The sequence below is a fragment of the Phyllopteryx taeniolatus genome, chromosome 11 (assembly GCF_024500385.1).
Source record: "Phyllopteryx taeniolatus isolate TA_2022b chromosome 11, UOR_Ptae_1.2, whole genome shotgun sequence".
In the NCBI taxonomy this organism is placed as follows: Eukaryota; Metazoa; Chordata; class Actinopteri; order Syngnathiformes; family Syngnathidae; genus Phyllopteryx; species Phyllopteryx taeniolatus.
Genome location: NC_084512.1, coordinates 22,929,628 through 22,952,673, shown reverse-complemented (window position 1 = coordinate 22,952,673; position 23,046 = coordinate 22,929,628). Strand labels below are relative to the sequence as shown.

Below are 23,046 nucleotides of genomic sequence, written 5' to 3'. Positions count from 1 at the left end.
GGGGAGGAGGGGTGTCAGTTACTAGTGTAGGGCTCGGGCCCTATCCCCACCGAGAATTGTAAAACTGTAGTACCTGTGTTTGAGGAGCACCCACTGTATGAGCCATAGCGCCACCAGCAGCATGCCGTTGATCTCGCAGATTGAGAAGGCCCACTCTACCCTGTTGAACAGGTCAAAGAACTTGTCGGGCAGCGGCGGGGTGTGCTCTTTAGGCGGCACCCTCTCGTGGACCACCGATATCACGATGGTGGTGGTGACGAAGCACACCACCGCGTAGACGAAGGCGACGCCAGTCTTTCCCCACTCGGGCGGTAAGGAGGTGCGCGAGTTCTCCATCGGAGGGATGGGAATGCGCACCATTTCTGCCGTCCGCAACGTGCCATTCTTCTGGGGCTTAACGGTCCCGTTGGGAAGCCCGCCGGCGTGCCCGTTCGCGTGGCCGTTCTTGTGCGCCTCGATGTGGGTCTCGATCTGCAGCGTCTCCAGACGCTCCAGCAGCCGCTGCCCGCCGTCCGAGGACACCAGGAGGAGTGGCGGTGAGCGGAAATCCACCCGCGTGAGCCGCAGCAAGGCGGTGCCGTCAGTCTGGCGGAGTGGGTCGATGTACTCCGGCATGCCCTCTTTGCTCAGCCAGTCGGCGACATCCTCGGCGGACCACGCTGCTACTTTTGTCATCTCGGCCGGTGAGAAGGCGGTCGGGACGACGGGGGAAGGGATGAGAGAGGTTTGGCGGTCTTAAAGGGCAATGTCAAGTCCAAACCAGCTCCGTAGTGTGCAATGGCGCATGACGTTTATGAAGCATCGAATATGAGGTGGGGGCACCCTGAGGGACCCCTTGTTGTCAGGTTCAACAGGTTGAAGTCCTTTTTAGGTTGTTTTTCCCCACACACCTGTTGAAGCAAATAAATGCGTTCACTACATTACACAGTACAAAGAGCTTTGATCATAACTGTAGGGAAAGCATTCATGCGTCAGTACCAACATCCACAGTCAAGGAGCCTTTCAACCATAAGTAGCCCTTGGCTATTCTCCTTTTACTGCATTTATTTTTCATCTATTCCTTTGATCACTGGCATGAGACCCCATGTAATCTGCAACATCATTCACAAAAGGTGACTTTCAAACAACCCCTGAACACAAAGTTACGACGTTTGCAAAAAGGAACAACTAAGTCCACAAGACACATTACTGATTGTACTGGATATGCCAAGTTCCCTTATTTGTCTTATTTTACATATGTGAGTGACAAATCATGAAACTTTGGGGGACTTTTCTCGCATCTCCACGCCGCCGAGTGGATATCGTAACCATGACGAAAACAAACAAATATGCACAACAATAGGCATATTGTCTGAGGCGCATGGTATTACGCTCGAAAAAATTTCAGCTGACGCGAGGTTAACTACAGGCCAGAGATGTTATGATGGGAAGAAGAAAACATTGACTGGAACAACTCATTTCGACACTCCCGGAGGTCCAAGATTTGGGGGAAAATATGACTCTGAAGTCAGACAAACATCTGGAGTTCTAAACAGCATCACAGGAGTAATTCTACATGTTTTGCTTTTTCTTAGACTTTTCTGAGATTTTTCTAGACTCACCAAGGGAAGAATAATGTAATATGCATCAGAAGCTAGGTCTGCAACTAACGAATATTTTTATTCAGTATCAGCGTTCTACCGATTATCTTATCCCATCGATTAATCGACAATACAAAATCAGTGTCCACTGTTTTTTTTTTTTCCTAACATCTTTTTTTACTAACATCTTTTTGCCTTTGTAACACATCCACTGATCCAACCAAAATGGACAAATGTTATAAGAAACATTCAAACTGACATTCACACCATCACTGAGTAGGACGTGAACCCAAGCTGCCTGCTCGGAAGTCAGCTGAGATAAACACACCATCACTAATACTAATGTTAATGTAAAAACTAATGTTAAAAAAAATGACATCTGCAAAAGTGATTTACATGCATATATTACACCTTTTGTCGCCGTCTTTGATGTGTGACAGTGTTTTTGCATAATTCTTTATTTCTATTTTTTCTTATTGGAAAGAAATAGTTTCTTGTGAAAAAAACTGCTTATAATTATCTTATTTGAGCAAAAATGTTTATTTGATTAGCAGGACAGGCAGGAAAAGATGTGGCAAGAAGTATTTCCAAACTACTCCCACGAACAAATAAAAAAAAAATAAATAAATAAATACTTTTCCCATCTTAAACCTGATTATAAAATCCTGTGGGCAACAGCGCGTACCGCGAGGAATGTAACCTTGACATCCATCGTTTGCATTTCCATGATATCAAGAATTTGTTTATAGAGCGTGATATCCGTGATGGACGCAGGGTGGTACTGCTAGAGGCCGGAAGGTAGCGTGAGGTAGAGTTGGAGGTCGGTCACACAGGAGGGAAATGAGAGGATGGGGAGGGGAATGGCTAGACGTGGAGGAACCAATAAATAAAAAGGGAAGGTCGACACCCCTGCTAAGGCCGCTTCAGCTCAGCTCCGAGCTGAAGACGACGACTTAATACGCCAGCCGAGGGGTCAGTACCTCATGACGCGGCTCGGCCCACCCCAACCTCTGCGGCTGCAGAGCTGAACTAACGACAGGTGGAAGGAGCCACCTGTCATCGTACTTACCGAGATACGGAAAACAACTAATAAGCGCGGGACTCGGACGTGCGGGTAAACAACCTAAGGGAGGCAGGTCCAAAAATAAACATATGGATCGCAGACAAACAGCCTGGCCGTGTGACAAACCAGCTGTGTAGCAGCGGTGCAAGCCCGTGCAGGAGAACATTACTTTGTGAAGATAAAAGAAGAGGAGACAAAGAGCACTGAGACCATTCTGAGATTAGCTGTCACTGACTCAGCGGTGTGCCGAGGACCTTTGGTCTGTGAATCGGCTTACAGCTCGCCGGCTGAGGAAATAAGCTCACCTCCACTGTACTGGCGACAGGAAATGCACTGTAATCCCTAAAGGGGCGCTTTGGTCCTGAAATCGGAACATGTTTGTTATTAAGCATTACTTGTTAAAGTAGAGCCACTTTCATTGGCTGCTGACTCTTCATGCGAGAACGTCCCAGTGACAAAGCACCTGAACACCTCTGGAGCGTTACAAAAGAAGAAGCACGCTTTACCTTACTTTCACAGTAACCCTAAATAACAGGAATGAACACACTCATGCTCAAGTGGAAAACGAAAGTGCCGTTAGTAGAGTCACTTAATGACCGGCTTCATGGTACCGATTATCCAGGACTGTGCCATGTTGCAAGCTTCCTAAAAGCCCAATGAGAGCCACAGTAAAGCTGGGCAAAGACTCTACCACTCGAGTCAACCTGTGGACTGAGAATAAATACTCACGCTAAAACTAGGGATGCCTGTAAAGTACTCATAAAAATGATACTACGACACACCGATATCACTTTACTAGCCTGACGTATACTTTCCAGGTAGGAACCACATCAGCCATGTTGAGATAGTTAAAGGTAAGCTCTCCCGCAAGCACAGACTTGTTATATTTGAATGAAACTTATGACATGTTCAAGAGTAGTTTGTGTTCTTAAACAATATGTGGTTAAACTAAAATATCATAGTCGCAAGACAATCGCATTAGCAAGTAAAAAAATAATAATAATCAGTGCAACCCTAGCTACAACAGCATCAACAATGAACAAAACCACCGTAATTTGGAGTATGTGCCTGGATTTTGATGAAAAGAACTAAGACACAAAATCAAATATTGTTCGATTGCAAGGAACAACCAAGAAGTGTTCAGCCTTGTGATAACATTTACTAAAAAGGTACATTGAAGGTACCTTAATAAATAATCATCCTTTAGATGATTTCTTAAAATACTCTTATCTTGGTGGCCTGTTTACTGACCAGGAAGTCCTATATGTACCATACATGCAGTTATGCGTTGACTCAAGGCAAACAACCCACCCAGTACTGACAACATTCAGTTGCCCAAGGTATAAAGCGTCCAGAGGAACTTTTCAGCCGGTTGTATTATCATTCTAATTATTTCTGGCCACAAAGCATTACACCTGTGACGCCAATGCAAACTGCTTTAAAGAGCAGCAGTCCCAACAAGGTGAACTTTGAATTGTAATAGCGCTCAAGTGTTATCGGCAACTGGAAATTATAAAAAGGAAACCAGATACAAAAACCCGATTTGACAAAGTTTACCTGCTCTTTAATTTAGAATTCTACCTCTATTTATTCACGACTTAGTTTTTGCCGGATTGACCGGTGAATAATAGTTGAATTTGTACATACAGTAATAATGACTAAAGCAAACCTTAACGGTCATTCTACATTGACTTTCAGTTGGCATTGTCATTTCTTTTTTTAACTTTTAAGATACATTTTCTCTCACCACAGGTTTATTGCATTTAAAGTACCTAGTAGGTTAATTCACTTCTTTGCACTGCTCAGACTAGATGTGGCATCAGTTTTTCAAAAACATTGGCAAAGATGTGGCAAAGACCAGCTCTGGTATTTGCTGAACATCTGGAACTCAAACACAAACAAAAAGAGCACTTCCCCTGCATGTGTTACATTTTTCCACTATGAAAATTCAGTGGGGTCGGGTTGAGAGCCAGGGTGGCGGGGGAATCACAGGGTAGTCCACGTGACGCGACCAGAAAAGATCCCACCCAAGAGGACAATACGTCAAGCTGACACAAACATAAACACGCCATCCGCGGCTCATCTTTATTAAGTCCAGAGTGAAAGCAAATGAGTCATTCGGGGGGGGTGCTTTGAAAAGGTCTTGGCAGGGGAGAGGAGACATAAGATTACCTTTTGTAACATGGAACTAAAATACGGCAGCGACTCTAAACACAATGAGCATATTCTGAGCTTTGTCCCCCAGAATTAATTACGAGTGCTTTGCTGCTCACAAATATTGTATTGTCCATGCACTACGTTATTATGTGCACTGGTTTTCATCCATTTATTGATAAATGCATTTCCATCTTGGTGTGTCTGCAAAGGAATTGGTCAAAATGCCTGATTATTTTGCTTTCAAAAGCAGGTGAGTGCAAAGCATACTGATATTGCAATTTGGTAAGCCCATTTAAAATGCTAATGTCAATCTTCAGAGGTGACTGCTTCAAGCCGCTTATTGCCAAATCCCAGTTGAAGTTTACTGTAAAACTAAAAATAAAACTAAGAGAATTAACGTATCTAATGAATCACTTTTTTCACACAGGGTCATGTAGGTTTGGATTTTGTTCTCCCTTAATAATAAAAACCATTTTAAAACTGCATTTTGTGTTTACTTGTGTTGTCTTTGACTAATTTTGAAATGTATTTGATGGTGGGAAACATTGAAGCGTGACAAACATGCAAAAAATAAATAAGAAATCAGGAAAGTGGCAAACACTTTTTCCACACCACTGAATTTCAGCACAGCGTTAATGTTCAAACTGCGCATCTTGTTACAGTGGGTTACAATAATATCAAATTTACTGTTTAGGAATGAAAACTGTCTTGTTTTTCCATAAACACTTAGTACTACATCACTGTATTTTAATGTTGGTTATGCCAGTGGTACTTGGCGAGCCAAGTACTTTTTTAGGTGCTACATGGTGTAAATATTTTTGGGAACCACTGCTGGAAATATTACTTGTAATTTTCATTACTTCCTATGTAACAATTGCCTTGAAAACTGAACAAAACATCCAGTATTGATGGTGTTAAACGTCACAGTGTTTTGAAAACAACTCCTTCCTGCTCTCAACAGCTCGACAACTGTGTCACAAACTTGTCAACGCTTTCTTTTCTTGCCTTTTACCGCCGTTTCCTTCTCTTTCCTCCTTGCCCGTGTGAACAGGAGCCAGTGCCGACGCCTGTAGCCGCCCCCACTCCCACTTTGGGGGTCAACAGTCGCTTCCCTCTGCACGTCGCGGTCGGTTTTGTTTTTCTTCCTGTGCTCCAAAAAAAATTAAAAAAAGTTGCATTTTGTGATATGGCACCTAGTGAAAACAAAATCACCTGATTTTAACAAGTGGCTTTGATATGTAAATGGAATCAAAACTTGAATGTGCAGTGCTTCTGAATGATTCCCAAATGTCATAATACAAGTGCATGATGTCAACTGACAGCAAGGAGAAAGAACTCAATAAACAACGTTTTTTTTACCTCCACATCTCTGAATGTAAAAGTTACACCAAACATTGCAAATCACTTTTAAATAAAACAAAGGCAATATTTGCCTCTATACCACCTTTAAAAAGGGGTGTTTTGTTCTTCATTTTCCAAAGGGTGTGGACCTTTGATTGGGACATTTCCCCCCCTAAGAATGGTATCCCGTTACATGCTATTAAGCTTGTGGGATAAAGGTTGACTAAATACTCTCACCTGTATCGCTTTACACTTGGCACACAAATACACAACAGGTTCAAAATCTCACACATACACAACTCCACCTAGTAAAATGAAACTGTGTGTAACTTTGGGAGATTTCAGTTTTGAGCCATTAAGGAACCAACAAAACAAATACAGTCAAGTACTACTGTCAATTTTCAAACTTGGACTTCCCCCTCAAGACCTTGGGTTCACGTCATTTGCAAAAAAAACATGATGCATGTTGTTGTAAAACCTATACTATACACCCGAAGTCCAAATCTGAAAAGATTAGATGAATTCAACAGCAAGTAACGAAATCAACAAAAATCCAAAGAAATTTTTACTGCAAAATTTTGCAACCCAATGTGCTAGCTTCGCAAGCGATACCCCGAATGAAAGATTAAGTACCGGTAATGTTGATTCAATCGGCAACACCTATAAAAATATACAACAACCACAAATGAAATCAGAAGCCAGAAAAAAAAGCCATCTCTTATTAAATAACTTCACTCTTCGAGGTCTTCCAGAGAAATATGCGTTATTTCCAGGATAAGAACATAATGAGTGTAGTGCCTCAGGGTTCAGGATTCTGTAAACAACAACGCAGCATATGTCACCATGTCCTTGTCTCATGATGGACAGGTCAATGTCTGGGCATGATTTATGAGCCGTTTAGGACAACATGGCAACAACATTTGTTAATAAAAGCAACAACTTGGCGAACGTTCACTATCATATGGTTTCAACACAACCATCTCGAACAGCTACCAGCTAAAACAGCGAGGCTAAACTTATTGCAGCGGAATATTTGCCAACTAGACCTGGGTCCAGTCATCCCTGACAAATAAGCAAGTATGTGTCATCTTACAGAGCTTAGCAACCACACTATGACAGCAACAACCTGAATGAAAAGGCCATAAAGCGACAGCGGCTCCAGTGGAAGCCTCTGGGGAGCAGAGAGCAACCGGTGCGAGTTGCTATCTGCTAATGAGAAAGCCTCCTGTGGCTTTATAAGCCCCTGATTAGGATGTCAGGCCCGTATGGCCTTGGGGGAACAGCACAAGTTGCAGAGTGTCTGTGTTCGATTGCATGTCCGGCACACACCACACTGTGAGACTTGTCGTCAACAGTTTGGATGTCCTGCTCACACTACACTGTGAGACAGGAAGCCATTAGAGCGCATTTAGCTCATCTTGGAAATGTCTGTGTGGCTGCTTTGAAGTAGGCAATTATGCTCATTATCAACACTTTACGCTCTTGAATTATTTTTAGTAACAGGGAAATAGAATGTTGATAGCTTTTCATAACACACACAGAAGAAAAGGCCTACCTTTTCATGTCCTACATTGAATCGAACCACTGCCATGATTGCCATCACTACGATCCATTTACGTCCACGTGGAAAAAGGGGGAGAAAAAGAAAAAGAGGAAAAAAAAAAAAAAAAGACTACAGTGGTATTTCCTTCTACAACTATTTGAGCAGTTACCGTCTTTAACCACCACCAGAGATACCTCAGTTTTTGTTCTGTAGGAGTGTTTTTAACTCAGTGCAACCTGTAAAATGGAAATCACAATTTATGGATTTAAATAATAGTATGCTTCTAATCACAACTGTTTGGAACAGTACTTACATAACAGTAGGGCTGGAGCTACCGAATATGTTCAGAATCGATTATTCTAGCGATTACCCCATCGACTAAGTGAGTTAGGTGAGCTCAGGTTAGCGTTATGTTAATTCTGCTTTGCAGTAGACTCATTACTCGCCACCATCGTGCCAACTTATTTCTACGCGGAGTTCTGCGTGACTCTTCAGTAACATTAGCCCGTGTGGAAAATATGATCCCTGCGAAGCTTTGAGGCAGAGAATTTGCTTCTATTTTCTAACCGACTTATTCGAGTTATTCAATTAATTATCGCAGTCTTAACGGTTTCGCAAACTTGGGATTTGGTCCATTTTTATTGGGTTGACAATGCTGTAAGTTGTTTTACTGATTATCCAGTAGTGTGTCACGATAAATGTATGTCCTATTTTGTCCTGCACGATTATGTCCAAAATAATAATCATGATTATTTTGATCAATATTATAATCAACATAATTATTTTTGTTTTTGTAATTGCACTACTTTTCAACAAACAATATCTAAGTTTTCAATGCAAAATGAACCTTTATATAACAATGATAGATAATAAAATAATTAATGTAACCCCCCCAAAAAAATTCTACTTTACCAAGGGCTAACTAAATAAATACGCGATTACAAAGTGCAATCATGAATTGCAATTTAATGGAAGCAAATACAGCGCATGCATATAAAGCAATAACATTAGGCTGTAAGCGCCAACTTTTTATTTGAAAAGCCCCGTCAATATCATGAATTGTCAAGGACGGTACATCTCCGTTGTTCTGCTTGACCATTGATCAGTCGTACGTGGTCACAAACTGCAAAGAACTCGATAGTTGTGATTTCCCTATTTAATTCCAGCGTTTTTTCATTGCGGTCAGGCCAGCCGAAAAGTTGAAGTCAAGGCAGCCGCTACAACGACTGTTAATTGTGTCTTACCGTGACACGCCGCCTCTCCCCCAAATTGCTGAGAGGGCCAACTTCAAAGTAAAAGCTTCATATATTACATATATTTTTTTGTATAATTGCCGACGATCAGGCTCATTTAATCGTGGCAGCGAAAATCGATCACGATTCAAATTTGATTAATTGTGCAGCCCTAGTTTATGTACATTATGTTGATAAAATGGCAATACATGTTACACTAGTTTGGGTTCCTGAGAGGAACGAGCTTTGTAGAAACTCAGCCTGATAAGCCAACAGCACTTAAGGGACAACTAGTCTTTTGAGGTAGCTCATAAAATAAAACCTTTTATGGACCGACAAATGGTCCAATCCCATTTTTAGAACGTGCCTATGATTTCTTTTTTTTCTTTTTGTGCATTAAAACAACTGTCATCAGGTTGTTGTTAGGCCAGCATGTAACAGATCAGTCATATGTTGTTGGACAATTGTCATGGGGGGTGGGAAGCACACCAATATAATTTTCATCTACTCACATTTTGGATTCTGTTCAATTTCAAAACTAGGACAATGAGAGAAAGGCGACAATGAGACATTATTATTATTATTATTATCATCATCATCATCATTTAGGGTTTAGCCAAATACTAATTACAGCTTGACAATATTTCAGTCGAAATCAAACAACTGCGGGAAATTTGAGAGAATCCAGGGGCGGCGAAGGCAGGAATAAAGACTATTACTGTAAACATGAGTCTACACAAGTCAGAACAGGAGGATCCCTAACTCAGGAAAGCACTGTTGCTTACAATTCCTTACCAAAATCCACTCGGCAGCTACGTCTCCGAGTATTTGTTGCTCCTCTGCAAAAACATTGACCTTATTCCAATATGGTCTTGTGTTTTTCCTCAAGTACACAAAAGTAGGCTCCAGCCAGCAGTGCTAACCTAGAATTCCCAAATTCGGTTGTAGGCTACAGGAAACTGGGACATCATGTGAGTGGGAGTAAAACTTCATGCGTTTCTAATTATGGCAGAATAAGGATGAAAGCCAGTTTGTGTTGTGGTACTTTGGGGGATAAAACTATGAAACTACTAAATTATCCATTTCTAACAATAAGCTCTAAGTAGTATAATGTAGTGTGTCCAATGCATGGCTAAAAGCTATCCTGTTAACAGCATTCTACACAGGCTGTGTTTGGTGTCTTCCGGTCACAACATGCCAAAGTAGAGAAGCAACAATCAGACAATGTCTTCCAAAGCTAGGCTAAAATGTTTGCACTGGCTTCTTATATAGGGTATTCAAATACGCTACTTGAGAAAATATTGTGTAAAGGTTCAACAAGTCACATCTGGGCAGGGTTTGGGCATGAAATGAATCGCTCTGAACAGCAAAAATGTCAGCACATGCTGTTCTAATTGCAACATCGCAACCCGCCTATTATTCACCAACATTTTTTTGTTTGTATTTGCATGAGAGTTGTGTGTGGCTGTTTAGTACAAGTTGTAGCAGTGTCAACTTTGCCACCTTTTTGTGTTTAAAGCTGTCAATTACAAGATGAACAATAACCACAAAAAAGGAAGAGGAAGTCCCGACTGAGATAAGCAACAGCTATTCATAGTCAGTTGAGTTTCCCTGCACTGTCAAAAAGATCAAAGAGTAAACATTATCTGTAGTCCTATTGTTCTTTAAATTGGCATTAAATGTAGCACAGAAAGTCAAAAGCCCTTCAGTTCGGAAAAAGTCGAACCGCCATCATGCATGACATGAGACATTAGCATTACCTGCAAGACTTCTGCTAATGTTGCTAGGTTTAAGCAAATCTCACAATCTTGGCCCCTCGAAACACTGTTTTCTATGAAAACAAACAAACCAGAGGTCGACCAGACCCCCGAAATGAATCGTGTTCGACCTCAGAAGTCCCAGTGAATAGCAGGGTTTTTTTATTTACCATTCTACACTATTCAACACGAGATTTTTGGTGGTTGCAATTGCGATGAGTCTCTCCTCTGAAGTTGGTATACATGTTTCTATAATGACAATTGAGCCCAGTGGAACCAACCTAGAAAGGAAAACAACAGCGGGGACGGACGGTATTTGCGTGCTTTCACATTCAAGATAATAAAAGGCAGACAAGCTCACAGTAACATAATCTTCTTTTCCTTTGGGCGTGTCCCTTTCGGGGTCGCCACAGCGCGTCATCCTTTTCCATGTAAGCCTATCTCCTGCATCCTCCTCTCGAACCCCAACTGCCCTCATGTCTTCCCTCACGACATCCATCAACCTTCTCTTTGGTCTTCCTCTAGCTCTCTTGCCTGGCAGCTCCATCCTCATCATCCTTCTACCAATATACTCACTATTTCTCCTCTGGACATGTCCAAACCATCGAAGTCTGCTCTCTCTAAATTTATCTCCAAAACATTGAACCTTGGCTCTCCCTCTGATGAGCTCATTTCTAATTTTATCCAACCTGGACACTCCGAGAGCGAACCTCAACATCTTCATTTCTGCCACCTCCAGCTCTGCTTCCTGTTGTCTCTTCAGTGCCACTGTCTCTAATCCGTACATTATGGCTGGCCTCACCACTGTTTTATAAACTTTGCCCTTCATCCTCGCAGAGACTCTTCTGTCACATAACACACCTGCTGACACCTTCCTCCACCCGTTCCAACCTGCTTGGACCCGTTTCTTCACTTCCTGACCACACTCACCATTGCTCTGGACGGTTGACCCCAAGCATTTAAAGTCCTCCACCCTTGCCATCTCTTCTCCCTGAAGCCTCACTTTTCCCCCACCACCCCTCTCATTCGTGCACATATATTCTGTCTTACTTCGGCTAATCTTCATTCCTCTGGCAAGCTCACAGTAAAATAATGGCACAAATCAACTCACTGGGAGTGACACAATTTAGACTTTTGGATGTGGCACAAACTGATCGCTTATCTCCCATCAATGAAAACCTATTTTGATACATAATCTCATGGTTGTGGTGCTCTAGCCCTAAAAGTATAACCAAACATTATTAACATCACAGGCTGTGCCATTTACGCAGTCTAGGGAGGACCCAACTGTGGGGACTTTGCTTAGAGGCAAGAGGGTGGTATGTTCTAGTACAAAAAACTATGGACAATGTACATATTCAGTACCTGGGGAGACCAGTTTGATACTTGAGCGCTTGCCGTGCAAGAACTAGGCTTTACACGATCAGGATTTATGGGGCCGATCAGCAAGTTTTAAAAAAACGATAACGAATCACCGATCCGATCACAAGATGGAGCAATGCGTCTATTGACATCACTTGTTCATTTATTGTATATACTACTGTATACTGTATCTATCCATCCATCCATTTTATGTACATCTTATCCTCACAAGGGTTGCAGGCGTGCTGGAGCCCGTCGATGTGTTTTTTCACCGACAAGATTGAAAAAAACTTTATTGGCCGTCAGATAGTTACAGTACTGCGCAACAAGGCTAAAAATAAACTAGCTTTTTGATTCATATACGACGAAGACGCGGAGTTAAATTTCTTGTGCGGAGCCAATCGATGACATCATTGATAAAATCGGACATGAAAGGCGATCAGCCGATCAGCATAAAATGCTAATCATCAGCCGATACCGCCGATCAGATCGGCGTAAAGTCTAGTGATAACGAAATCTGTATTCATGTCACAAGTTCGCAACATGCACCAGCATCACAATACGTCGCTTTACGACACTGTCATAATACTTATCGCAGAAAAAATGAGTCTGTGAAATGGTTTAAGTTTGAAATCTATATGATTTGTCGATTTAATGCAAAAGTCAATAAACGGCATAATGCTTGCAAAACGGGTGGATTTGAAATCTCTTGACATTGTGAGTTTTGTCAATGAATATTCAAGTACCGGTACCTCCCCACTTCATGTTTGGCACCCACCCACTCATCGCCGCTGAACAGCAACAGGGTATTTCCTGTTTTTTTCAGTGAGAGAGTCTTATCCGCTGTTTTGATTTGTTTCTGTCGGTCCATCAAAATATAGTATGTCTTTACGTGACACCGGTCTTTGGTGCAAAAAGGGTTGGGGACCGCTTTACTGTGCGGAAAAAAATATCAATTAAGTCATCGATTAATTAACTTCGAATTGACTTTCCTCATATTATAGTCGACCAGAAAAAAAAAAAAAATCTTTAGTCATTGAAAATCTAGTAACTACATTGCAGTTGGTCATTTATATTGCAGCGAATGACTTCGGAGACAGTTTACACGTTACAAGTTTTCTTTATTGACTTTTAGCAGTCAAGTTACTTAAACACTAAAGGCAACCACTTGCTCCTCTATTTGTGTCTGGCAACATCGCAGAATTCAGGTTGCTTCCTAATTGACTATCGTTCCATTTCACGTCATAGTCATAGGTCAGCCGAACTCGGTATTGACCACATAAGCAAATGGATTTGCGATTGTAAATATTGGTCAGGTTTAATACTTACGATTGTCACCCCCGACCATTTTTTCAAGAAAATCTTGGAGGGAAAATATTCTGTCACTCAACACACCTCCCACAAAGTTAGGAGCATGTAATTGTCCAAAACCTCGAGATTACTTTCACTGGAAATGAGGGGTCAATATTTTGGAAAATTCCACAATAGAACACCTTTGAGAGCAATAAGAACAGAGACCAAGAGCTAGGCCTTCTTGTCCCAACATCAGTGTGTGACCTCACAAATGCGCTTCTGGAAGTAGGGTCAAAAATCACGATAGACGTACTCCAAAAAGCATTACTAAAATTGTTTAGTTTTGCCTTCCCAGAAGAGCTGAAGCTGTTCGATGTGTGTCATAAAGCTACATTTCAAATTTAAACTACAAACAACAGGCTTTCCCTTTTGAAGTAATCCCTTAGGAGTCAAAGATCCTTTCACATTCTCTCCCAAGCCTCCAATCAATCACTCCTGGGAGGATTCTTCCAGGATCCTTCACAGCTCTGTCTTAGGCCATCTTGATGTTGCCCATGTCTTCAAAATAGGTCCCATTTATAACCCCCCACTGCACAGTGATGTTCTTCTCAGCCAGGAACTGTCAGATGCTCAGGGCATCGTTTTAATCCTGCCACAACTCTTGCCCTTTCTTGCGCACTGAACAAAGCAAACATAGCAGGATCTCTTTGTGGACATGCTGTTTGATCATCTTGCCCGCAGTGAAGTGTTAAAACCTTTAACTTTGGGTTCAAAATATCTTTTGCCTTGAACTTTTCTGACACACTTCGAAGCTGCACAGGGTTGACCAATGTTATATAAAACACATACGGGTGACAGAACATTTTTTGGTAATATAGTGCATATCTGTGACGTGTTACTTTGTTGCCACTGCTAATCACGCTTGACCTATAATAACCGCTCTAAAGAAAATAAATAAATAAAGGATGGATGGAACATATCAATACAATTCAATGGGGAGGAAACGCTCACTCGGTCCCGCCCTGTTTTCCCCAGTGCTAAATGAGAGCCTAACCCTCAAGTCAGTGTAAAGCAGGCTTGTTACTATTACTACTTTTAAGTTATTATTTACAAAGAGGTGGGCCCCGCTGTGGGTGATTGACTGACCCGTGAAACGTTAGCTGACACAGCTGTGACATAGGCATTCGTCCACATGACGGTAGGTTTTTTGTTGTTGTTGTTGTTGTTTTTTTAAAAGACACAGACTGCACATGCCGACGGCGATGATGTGTTGTGCGCCTGTTGGTGGGGAAAAATAGATGAGCAAAAGCTTGGCTATTTTAGCTGAGCTCGCTGGGTTAGCCAAAAACACACGCTACATTCGGTGAACTGTTAGCTGTCTCGACCCCGCACCAGACTACATTAGCGAGAGTGCTAAACTACCATCTAAAACACTAAGCAGCGACGTATTTTCTCGTCTAAACCACAAAACGGAGTACGGCACAACGGTGACACTAAATCGGCGTCGTCGATTGTACACGAAGTGACTATAAAAAAATATTAGGTGACTACACAAGGCCAGAGAATAACACTAGTTAGCCGCATTTGGACTGTTGTGTCGATGACACATTAACGGCAGCGGCACAGAATTTCTAAGAGTTCGTGTGGGAGGGAAAACTGTTACACCGGAGCCACATTGGTGTTGACCGACCAAAATCACACACGGGTGTCTCAGATTTAGCTGCTTTCGATGCTTGTAAACGCACTACTTAAACCAAATAATCGTGTCGTTACCTTGCCGTTTAATCGTCGAAATAGTCCTCTTTAGTGTGCCGCGGTGACGACTGTGATGTGCTTCGCGTCACATTAAATCCGACTGGCGTAATTCTGAGTAGGCGTTTAACAACTACAGTGCAGCGAAGTAGGGAGTCCTTACGTGTCGTCACGCATGGTGCATTTGGGAGCTCTCGGAAAATAGATAATCTGTGCGCCTCTCAAGGAATAACACCGTATTTCCTGATATTTCCTGGGGTTTAAACACGCTTGACCTGTTAAGTGATAAGTTTATAATGCTTTAGTGTTCGTTTTGATGACGCAATGACAGCGTTACGAGACGTGAAGCGCCGGAGTTTTCAAAAGTCGGATCCCTTGAGCTGCAAGTGGACGCAGCAACAGTGCTAACCACCCAGAGAATGCAGACATGGGTTTGAACCAGATTCGAGGATTCTTGCAGCCATCTGTTGGCCAAAAAATGTAGTTTACATTAGACCAGGACATGTTGTCAAAACTGGAGTCAAATCTACGGCCCGCAGGCCAGAGCCGGCCCGTGGGGATTATTCTGCCTTTTACTTCCGTTCTGCAGTACATGTAGACTCTTATTTTGAAACTCACGCTTTTGTTTTTGTCACAAGCACGGTAGAACCAGAAGTGTTGGGACTCGTAGCTGAGAGGGGGGGGGGGGAAAGATCGTTTCCAATCCCTGTGTGCAGATAAAAAGCAGCAAGAAGCAACGGCTGTATGTATCATATCATGTATTGTAAAGTCATTTCGTGTGCAAATGTGCAGTTAAAAACGACTTTGTGAAGTTACTTGGTACATGTCTCTCGAATGTTTTATTGAGGTGTGCAGACTAATGCCTACCTCATACCGATTCATTGTGTTTCAGCTCAAATATGATAGATTTTTTATGGCAACCAATTGGGTTACCATTATGTTTCTATTCTGCACTTACTGTGAATATGTAATTAATAGACAGCTAATAGATTCATAGTTGTGTCGGAGTATTTTAAGAGACTGCATATGGCAAAATTCAGTCAACAGCGTCAGTTCAAAAGAGGTTGGTTTGGCGGAGCCCTTTAATGTTTTCTATGCACTGCCACAACTTTGTATTTTATTTATAAATTTACAAGGTAGGCAGATTACTGCACACAAATTCGGAAAATCTCCCACATTCGATGATTCTGATTAAGACTTTTAAGATAGTTTGATATAGATCCCCCCAATGGGTATTGTCATATTTATAGTTCCTTAGGCCACAAATAATTTTCAAAAATGTACATTATGCGTCAGAAATTAATATAATTTAATCTCTATGTTAAAATATTGCAGCTTTACAGCTATGCATTTCAATGACAACTTCGCATTGTGCAGTTGAATCTTAATTACGGTAATGTCAATTTGGACAACTTGCATCACATCAGTTTCATGTGATTTTAACCCTGCAAAAAAAAATGCATCATTCGCAAAACAGGATTTTACAGAGTGTAAAATGGACCATACAGGATTGCCCTCAACAAAATCCAATATAAACAGAGGAACACAAACAGCCTCTTCAAGTAACATTCAGAGGCACTCTGCGTCATCAATCGTGCAGTTAGTTTTCCTTCTTGGTCCACGACCGATTGGAAGCAGTCAGGTCAGTCCTATCTAGAACATCAACCAAAAAGATGTTCTCCATTCTGAATCGCACACATATGCTGCAAAAGCAATGTTGGACTATGGCACCCACATGAAGATCAACTAGACTGGTTACTAGCAGGAATTTGCGGGTTACACAAGGCCACAGTATATTTACAGCAAGTTGAATGTCATTCTTGTTGAGTCAGCTAATCTTGGTGACAACGTTTTAAATATGTTGTATGATAACTTGAAACACTATTTTTTTTTTTCCTATTTCAGATGAAATGTGTTGAATTGAACGTTGGAACACGCCACATGACGAGAGTATTACAACACAGATAAAGCCTTCTTCACATGGGCGTGATCTATAGCCTGTCCAAAGTTCACTTTAGGATATTGTGCAACTCTTCAGGGCAACCCATGTGTTGTGCTTTCAAGAAACTTTTGGACACCACAGCACTGTTTTTGCACGAGGCCGAATCATGCAGATCAACATTTGGGGGATCCTCATTGCTTGCTTTGCAGTCACTCTTGACTTTTCCAGCTGTTTTGTCAACAAATCCAGGTCAAGTATACCAAGGATTGCCAAATACTTTGGCACAAAAGGGCGGTATGAGGAAGTGAACCCCTATCTTTTAGAAGACATCCTGGCTGTCAACACATCCATCCTGCGGCCTCCGTTTCCAAAATGTCGTCCCATCCATCTGACCGCTATTATAAGACACGGCACGAGATACCCGACGGGCAGTATCTTCAAGCATATGCAACAGGTGTACGAGGCGGTAAAAAGCGCCACGCCCGGCAAAGAGTGCTGTGTCTGTGAGATCCAGAACCAATGGAGGATGTGGTATCCTCAGAACATGGATGGCCGGTTGGCCCGGAAAGGCGTGGATGATCACAAACATCTGGCAGTCAGGCTGTCCAAGCTGTTCCCCTCGCTGCTTTCAGAGGAGAACCTTCGAGGAGGATTTGTGAAGTTTATAAGCAGCTCCAAACACAGGTGCATCAACAGCACTCTGTCCTTCATGGCAGGCCTTACCGAGCTGTGGGATATTCAAGGTACTCGACTCAACAATTAAAATAGTACAATCATAAAAAAAATACAATTTTTGAATTATTTACAAGAGCTCATTTACATTGACATTTGGCATACAGGACGCGCAGTTTTTTATTCCATCCTTGTTGCACAGTCCTCATGTTGTGTGAAGCTGTTAGTCGATGAGAGACAGCCGCAAGATTGAAGTCTCCAATATGAGGACGCCGAGATCATAAATATCTCTGGCCAGGATGCTGGAATCGTAATTTCCCAACCACGGCATGCATGACGTCACTCACCTTTCCTACATGCTGAGTTTGAACAAACTAACAGTTTTCCAACAGTGCATTCGTTTGTGAGTATCACATACAGAAGGAGAGGTTTAATTCTCCTGTCCCATTTAAGCAAATGGGCCAATTCTTGAATACCAGACCTTAAATATGCAGTGGTTCGCTGTATGACGGTGTACCCGCGCTATTCGCAGAGGATAGTGATTGAGCCCTATCGTGAATAGCCAAACCGTGAATAATTAACACACCCTTGTAATTGCTGTGGACAAAAAGACAAAAACACAAAAAAGCGTGGGATTAAGTTTAAAAAAAAATTCTGCAACTAACGGGATATGTTCTCAAAAAATCCAGGAATAGGTGGATTTATGAATGCTAAACCGTGAATATGCGGGGGTCCACTGTAGTATATGTTTTTATACATATATTTTTCTTGAGCAAAAGCACATAAAATGTTTGGAAACGATGCAATAAGGGTGAAGAGTAAAAACAAGAACAAAACAAAAAAAGGGAGAAAGTAACAGCTGTTGTAAAGAGGCTGCAGGTGAAGCGCTAACACACTCTGCCAAAGAAAGTCACGGCCAAAACGCTGAATACAGTCTAGAACGGGTTAAAACACAACGCAAAATAGGTTTACACGACGAAAAACAAACACTAAATGATTAAAAAAAAAAAAAAGGGTGGAGAAGTACATAACCGCATTACCATTTTTTATTTGATTGTTCTAAATTTATGGCCTAGAAGTGTTTTTCATGCAAATATTTTCTGTAAATATAACTTGACTATTGAGTTAGCATAAGTTAATACTACATCAATGAGACTGCAGCACATTCCAACTAGTGTACAAATTTGAGGTGTGTCACCGCCGGAGGAATGGAACTCCCATCGTAAACCCAGGGTCATACAAGACCCACTGTACTACATAATAAAAGCTGTATCACCCATTATGCCAAAACAAAGATAAAGTACAAAGATACAAACAAACAAATGATAATAGACACAATAATCAGTATTATAACTTCTGTTTTACCCCTTTTGGGATAAATTATTGTATTGCATCCCTTGAGTTGCTATGACCAACAAGTTTACGCTAATGGGTTAACTGCTCGCTTCCCTCTCACCGACCTAGATCAGACGTTTGACTACGTGGTGAACGACACACTCATGAAGTATTTTATCCACTGCACCAAATTTTTGGAGGACGTCGAAAGGAACCCCGCAGCCCTGTTGGAGGTCGACAAGTTCAAAGAAGGACCGGAGATGAGGAGGGTCCGGGAGAAGATAGGGGACCAACTCAGAGTCCCCTATAAGAACATCACAGCCGGTCAGTGGTTTGATTTCATTCTGTCATTCTGAGTTCTCAGACTCTAATATTTCTATTCAAAACTGTGAGCTGAGTCCAATGAAGGCAAGCGGACTGAGCACTTTTACCAGATCAGTTCCTCTCAAGAGAATGCAAAGTTACATTCAATCATGTGAAGCCATGGAAAGGCACAATATTTTCACACGTTTTGTACCCATGAAAAGTACTATTAGTGCTTCAGGCCAGAAGGGAATGAGTGCGTTTGAAATTGTATATACCAGTTCAGTCATTTGACAGAATGTTTTCTGTGCGCTCATCTTGTTTCTCCCACAGACATGGCTGACGCTGTAATGAACTTCTGTGCCTACGACTTGGCCATCAAGAACGTCAACTCTCCCTGGTGTGAGTGCTTGGACGAGGCTGATGCTCAGGTACAGGGCCGCAGTTGTGCCATGGCGGTCTTGTCATTCAGAATCAGAGTTCTTACGTATTTGCAATTCCAAAATGTATCGTTGCAAAAGATGTTTTCGGTAAATCTGCAAGGAAACATAACTAGCATAACACTGTGTATCTTATCATGTCACTATCAGTCGCCAAAATGTTGCATTTTGACAACAGTTGCACCATTTTGGAGGGCCGAGGATGAACACACTTTTTCTGAAGAGGCTAATGTAAATAAATAATCCAGTTCAGGGACACCATCATTATTAACGGTAGAATGACTTCAGGTTTTAGCATTCTTACCTCCCATGCAAAATAGGTAAACATTGTTGAGTAATTTTTTAACGTAATAAAACCAAATGCATTTCATGATCAGCTTTGTCACAGTGGTTAGTCCTGACAAACAGGCTGCCATTATTCACGTAACAAAAGAAGTTTTGTGTCTGAGGTGACCTCAAACTTGGGTAGCCTGAAATGTTATCTAGTAGAGTCGAGGACTTGACATGAATACCACCTTGCATTACATATTTTTTGGGTCGACAGGTAGTGGAGTATGCAAATGACTTGAGGCAGTTCTGGAAGAGAGGCTACGGTTATGATATTAACAGAAAGTCAAGCTGTATTCTTTTCCATGATGTCTTCAGTCGTTTGGACAAAGTAGTCAGCGAGAACATGTAAGTACATTTTTTTGTTTGACGTTATTAGTTTGTGACACGGCAAAGACATGACACATTTACTCCAAATCATTTGACGTCGACACAAATCTCTTTGTGACGCTGTACGGTGGTACCTTGACTTAGGAGTCCCCCAACTTGGATATCTTGAGTTTACGAGTAGTCTCTTCATGTATGCCAGCACTCGAGTGAAGTGGAAAAAGAATTGTGCAATTAACGTATAACAAACCCTCAGATTTTTGCGGTCAGCATTCGCAAATTCACCTTTTCACTGATTTTTGGTGGTGGAAACAGACTATCCTCTGTTATTTGCGGAAAATTCACCAGTTTTTGTGTGAAAGTGTGCGAAGGCCAAAGCCCCATCACATAACAGTATTGCTTTGGCACCATCTTGGTCCCGAGGAACTATGTTGAAGTGAATTGGAAATGTATGTAGTGCTTTGCTGCCATGCTATGACATATTGGTGTAAGGAACTATGTTGAAGTGAGTTGAGGAGCTTTATGTCATGCTTTGCTACCATCTTGTGGCATCCATGGACAATTAGTTTATAGAGATGTGTCAATTACTCACGGACTTGATCCTGATCCCTCCCGAATAGCGAGGTAACACTCCACCGTGGCTGACACACTTTCAGCAGTTTATTAAATAGGACGAACAGTCTCAAACACACAATTACACAATGAAAACAGATGCGAGAAGCTGCTGTGGCGCAAACTCACACAACCCGACTCCGGCTCCTGACGCAACTCACTCGGCAGCGACCCTTAAAATGAAAACCTCAACACATGAATACTACTGAACAAACAGTAATAACGCTTCATGAAAAAACTGTTTATTTCTTTACATTTTCTTGTTTTACAGTGAACCCACTCTATTTGCGGGGAATATGAACGGTTTGTGCCGTAAATAGAGAACATTTGCAAGTAATTGATCCCCTCCCCCCAAAAAAGGTTTGCCACAATTGGTGACAAAGGACTACTTTTGTCTAAATTAGGCTCAATTCAAAAACAACTTCTTGGCACCAAGATGCCAACAACTAGCGGCAAAGCAATTCAGTTATTGCTTTAGCCTGAGCACAAAGTTGGTGAGTTTTTAAACAAATAACAGAGGATAGGTTCCTTCCCAAAATTAGCGACTTGGTAAATGCTGAACCACGAACATTGAGTGGTCCAAAATAAAAATCTTAGTCTAGGTACCACCATAACTTTGACTCCATCATTCTGAAACAGATCTTCCAAAACAATTCAGGTCCGGCCAGCAGGTGACCGAAGCAGTGACGATCCAAGTAGGCCACGGGGAGACCCTCCTCCCGCTGTACACCCTCCTGGGCTTCTTCAAGGACCACGAACCCCTGACCTCGTCAAACTACGCCACCCAAACCCAACGATCTTTCCGCCCCAGCTTTGTGCTACCATACACGGCTAACCTGCTACTAGCGCTGTACGACTGCGGGGAAGGCGACTTGAGGTTGCAGCCGCTTATCAATGAGAACCCAGTGACCTTCCCTGGTTTGCCTGAAGGTCAGGAGGCGTCCATGCCGCTGTATCGAGACGTCAGAGAACTCTACAAGGAACTGATCCACGGATGTGACTTTGAGACAGAGTGTGAACTGTTTACTAGGCCTAATCAGTTTTCAATCAAGGATGCCTTGTAGAAGCTACGACCTCTTAAATGAAAACCGTGGAGCTAAAACAAGAGCTCAACAACAGAATTCTTTCACGTAAAAAATGTATCAAAACAAATGACACAAAAGAAGCTGTGTTGATAGAACGGTGTCAGGGGAATACAAACAAATGATCAATAGGAATAAATAGGGATAGGAATCACATTGTTTACATCACAACTGCACAAACGTGTATTATATTACCTCTACTAATACAGTGGTACATTGAGATAAGAGTTTAACCCCTCAAATCATTTTTCCCCATTGAAATAAATAGAAATGGCATTAATCTGTTCCAGCACCCCCCAAAAAATTCTATCATAGATTTTAATGAGGAAAAATAGCATGTCATAATATTGTACTGTATTAAAAAAAACATAAGAAATACAATATAAAGAATTAAAACAGTTTGTGCATCATTGATTTAATGCTGAAATCCAATACATGGTGCTGCTCCTTCTGGTGTGCCTGCATTGGCCACCGGGAGGCAGTATAATACTACAGGCATAAAGTCACAAACTAAGAAGAATAGTACTTTTAACGGGACAAGCCGAAAGCAAAAGAGGAAGACGACTAAGTGAGATGGTGTAATATTTGTTTTTCATAGGGGATAAGGAATATATGTGGCTCTGAGTATTGTTATATTCCCTGTCTACATGTGTTGCTCTGCTGTTGTGTGACTTCGTAAAATGCTGTAGTATTAGTTGTTTTTCATAGGGGATAAGGAATATATGCCTGTGAGTATTGTTATATTCCCTGTCTACATGTGTTGCTCTACTGATGTGTGACTTAGTAAAATGCTGTAGTATTAGTTGTTTTTCATAGGGGATAAGGAATACATGCCTGTGAGTATTGTTATATTCCCTGTCTACATGTGTTGCTCCACGGTTTGTGTTTTGCATTGTTAGCATTAAAACTAAGCGGACTAAGGCAAA

The 23,046-nt window shown here is 41.7% G+C and overlaps 2 protein-coding genes across 4 annotated transcripts in view; one reads left to right on the top strand and one right to left on the bottom strand.

Moving 5' to 3' along the window:
• Positions 1–15,251, bottom strand: part of sgms1a (sphingomyelin synthase 1a) — a 22,499-nt gene extending 7,248 nt beyond the window's left edge. The window contains exons 1-2 of the mRNA XM_061791060.1: positions 15,102–15,251; positions 74–890 (exon numbers count right to left, since the gene is read on the bottom strand). Coding sequence (XP_061647044.1) covers positions 74–675 — 602 coding nt within the window. The 5' untranslated portion in view covers positions 676–890; positions 15,102–15,251. The remainder of the gene's footprint in view (positions 1–73; positions 891–15,101) is intronic.
• Positions 14,345–23,046, top strand: LOC133486224 (multiple inositol polyphosphate phosphatase 1-like). 3 transcript variants are annotated; one of them, XM_061791059.1, is made up of 6 exons: positions 14,345–14,526; positions 16,986–17,765; positions 19,159–19,353; positions 19,666–19,763; positions 20,317–20,447; positions 21,678–22,007. In XM_061791059.1, exons 2-6 carry the CDS (start codon positions 17,189–17,191, stop codon positions 21,871–21,873), a joined length of 1,197 nt encoding a protein of 398 aa, XP_061647043.1. In that variant the 5' UTR covers positions 14,345–14,526; positions 16,986–17,188; the 3' UTR covers positions 21,874–22,007. The 3 variants fall into 3 exon arrangements, with proteins under 3 accessions (XP_061647043.1, XP_061647041.1, XP_061647042.1); XM_061791057.1 differs by having other exon boundaries at positions 14,353–14,526; positions 21,697–23,046; XM_061791058.1 differs by lacking the exon at positions 14,345–14,526 and adding an exon at positions 15,711–15,822 and having other exon boundaries at positions 21,697–23,046.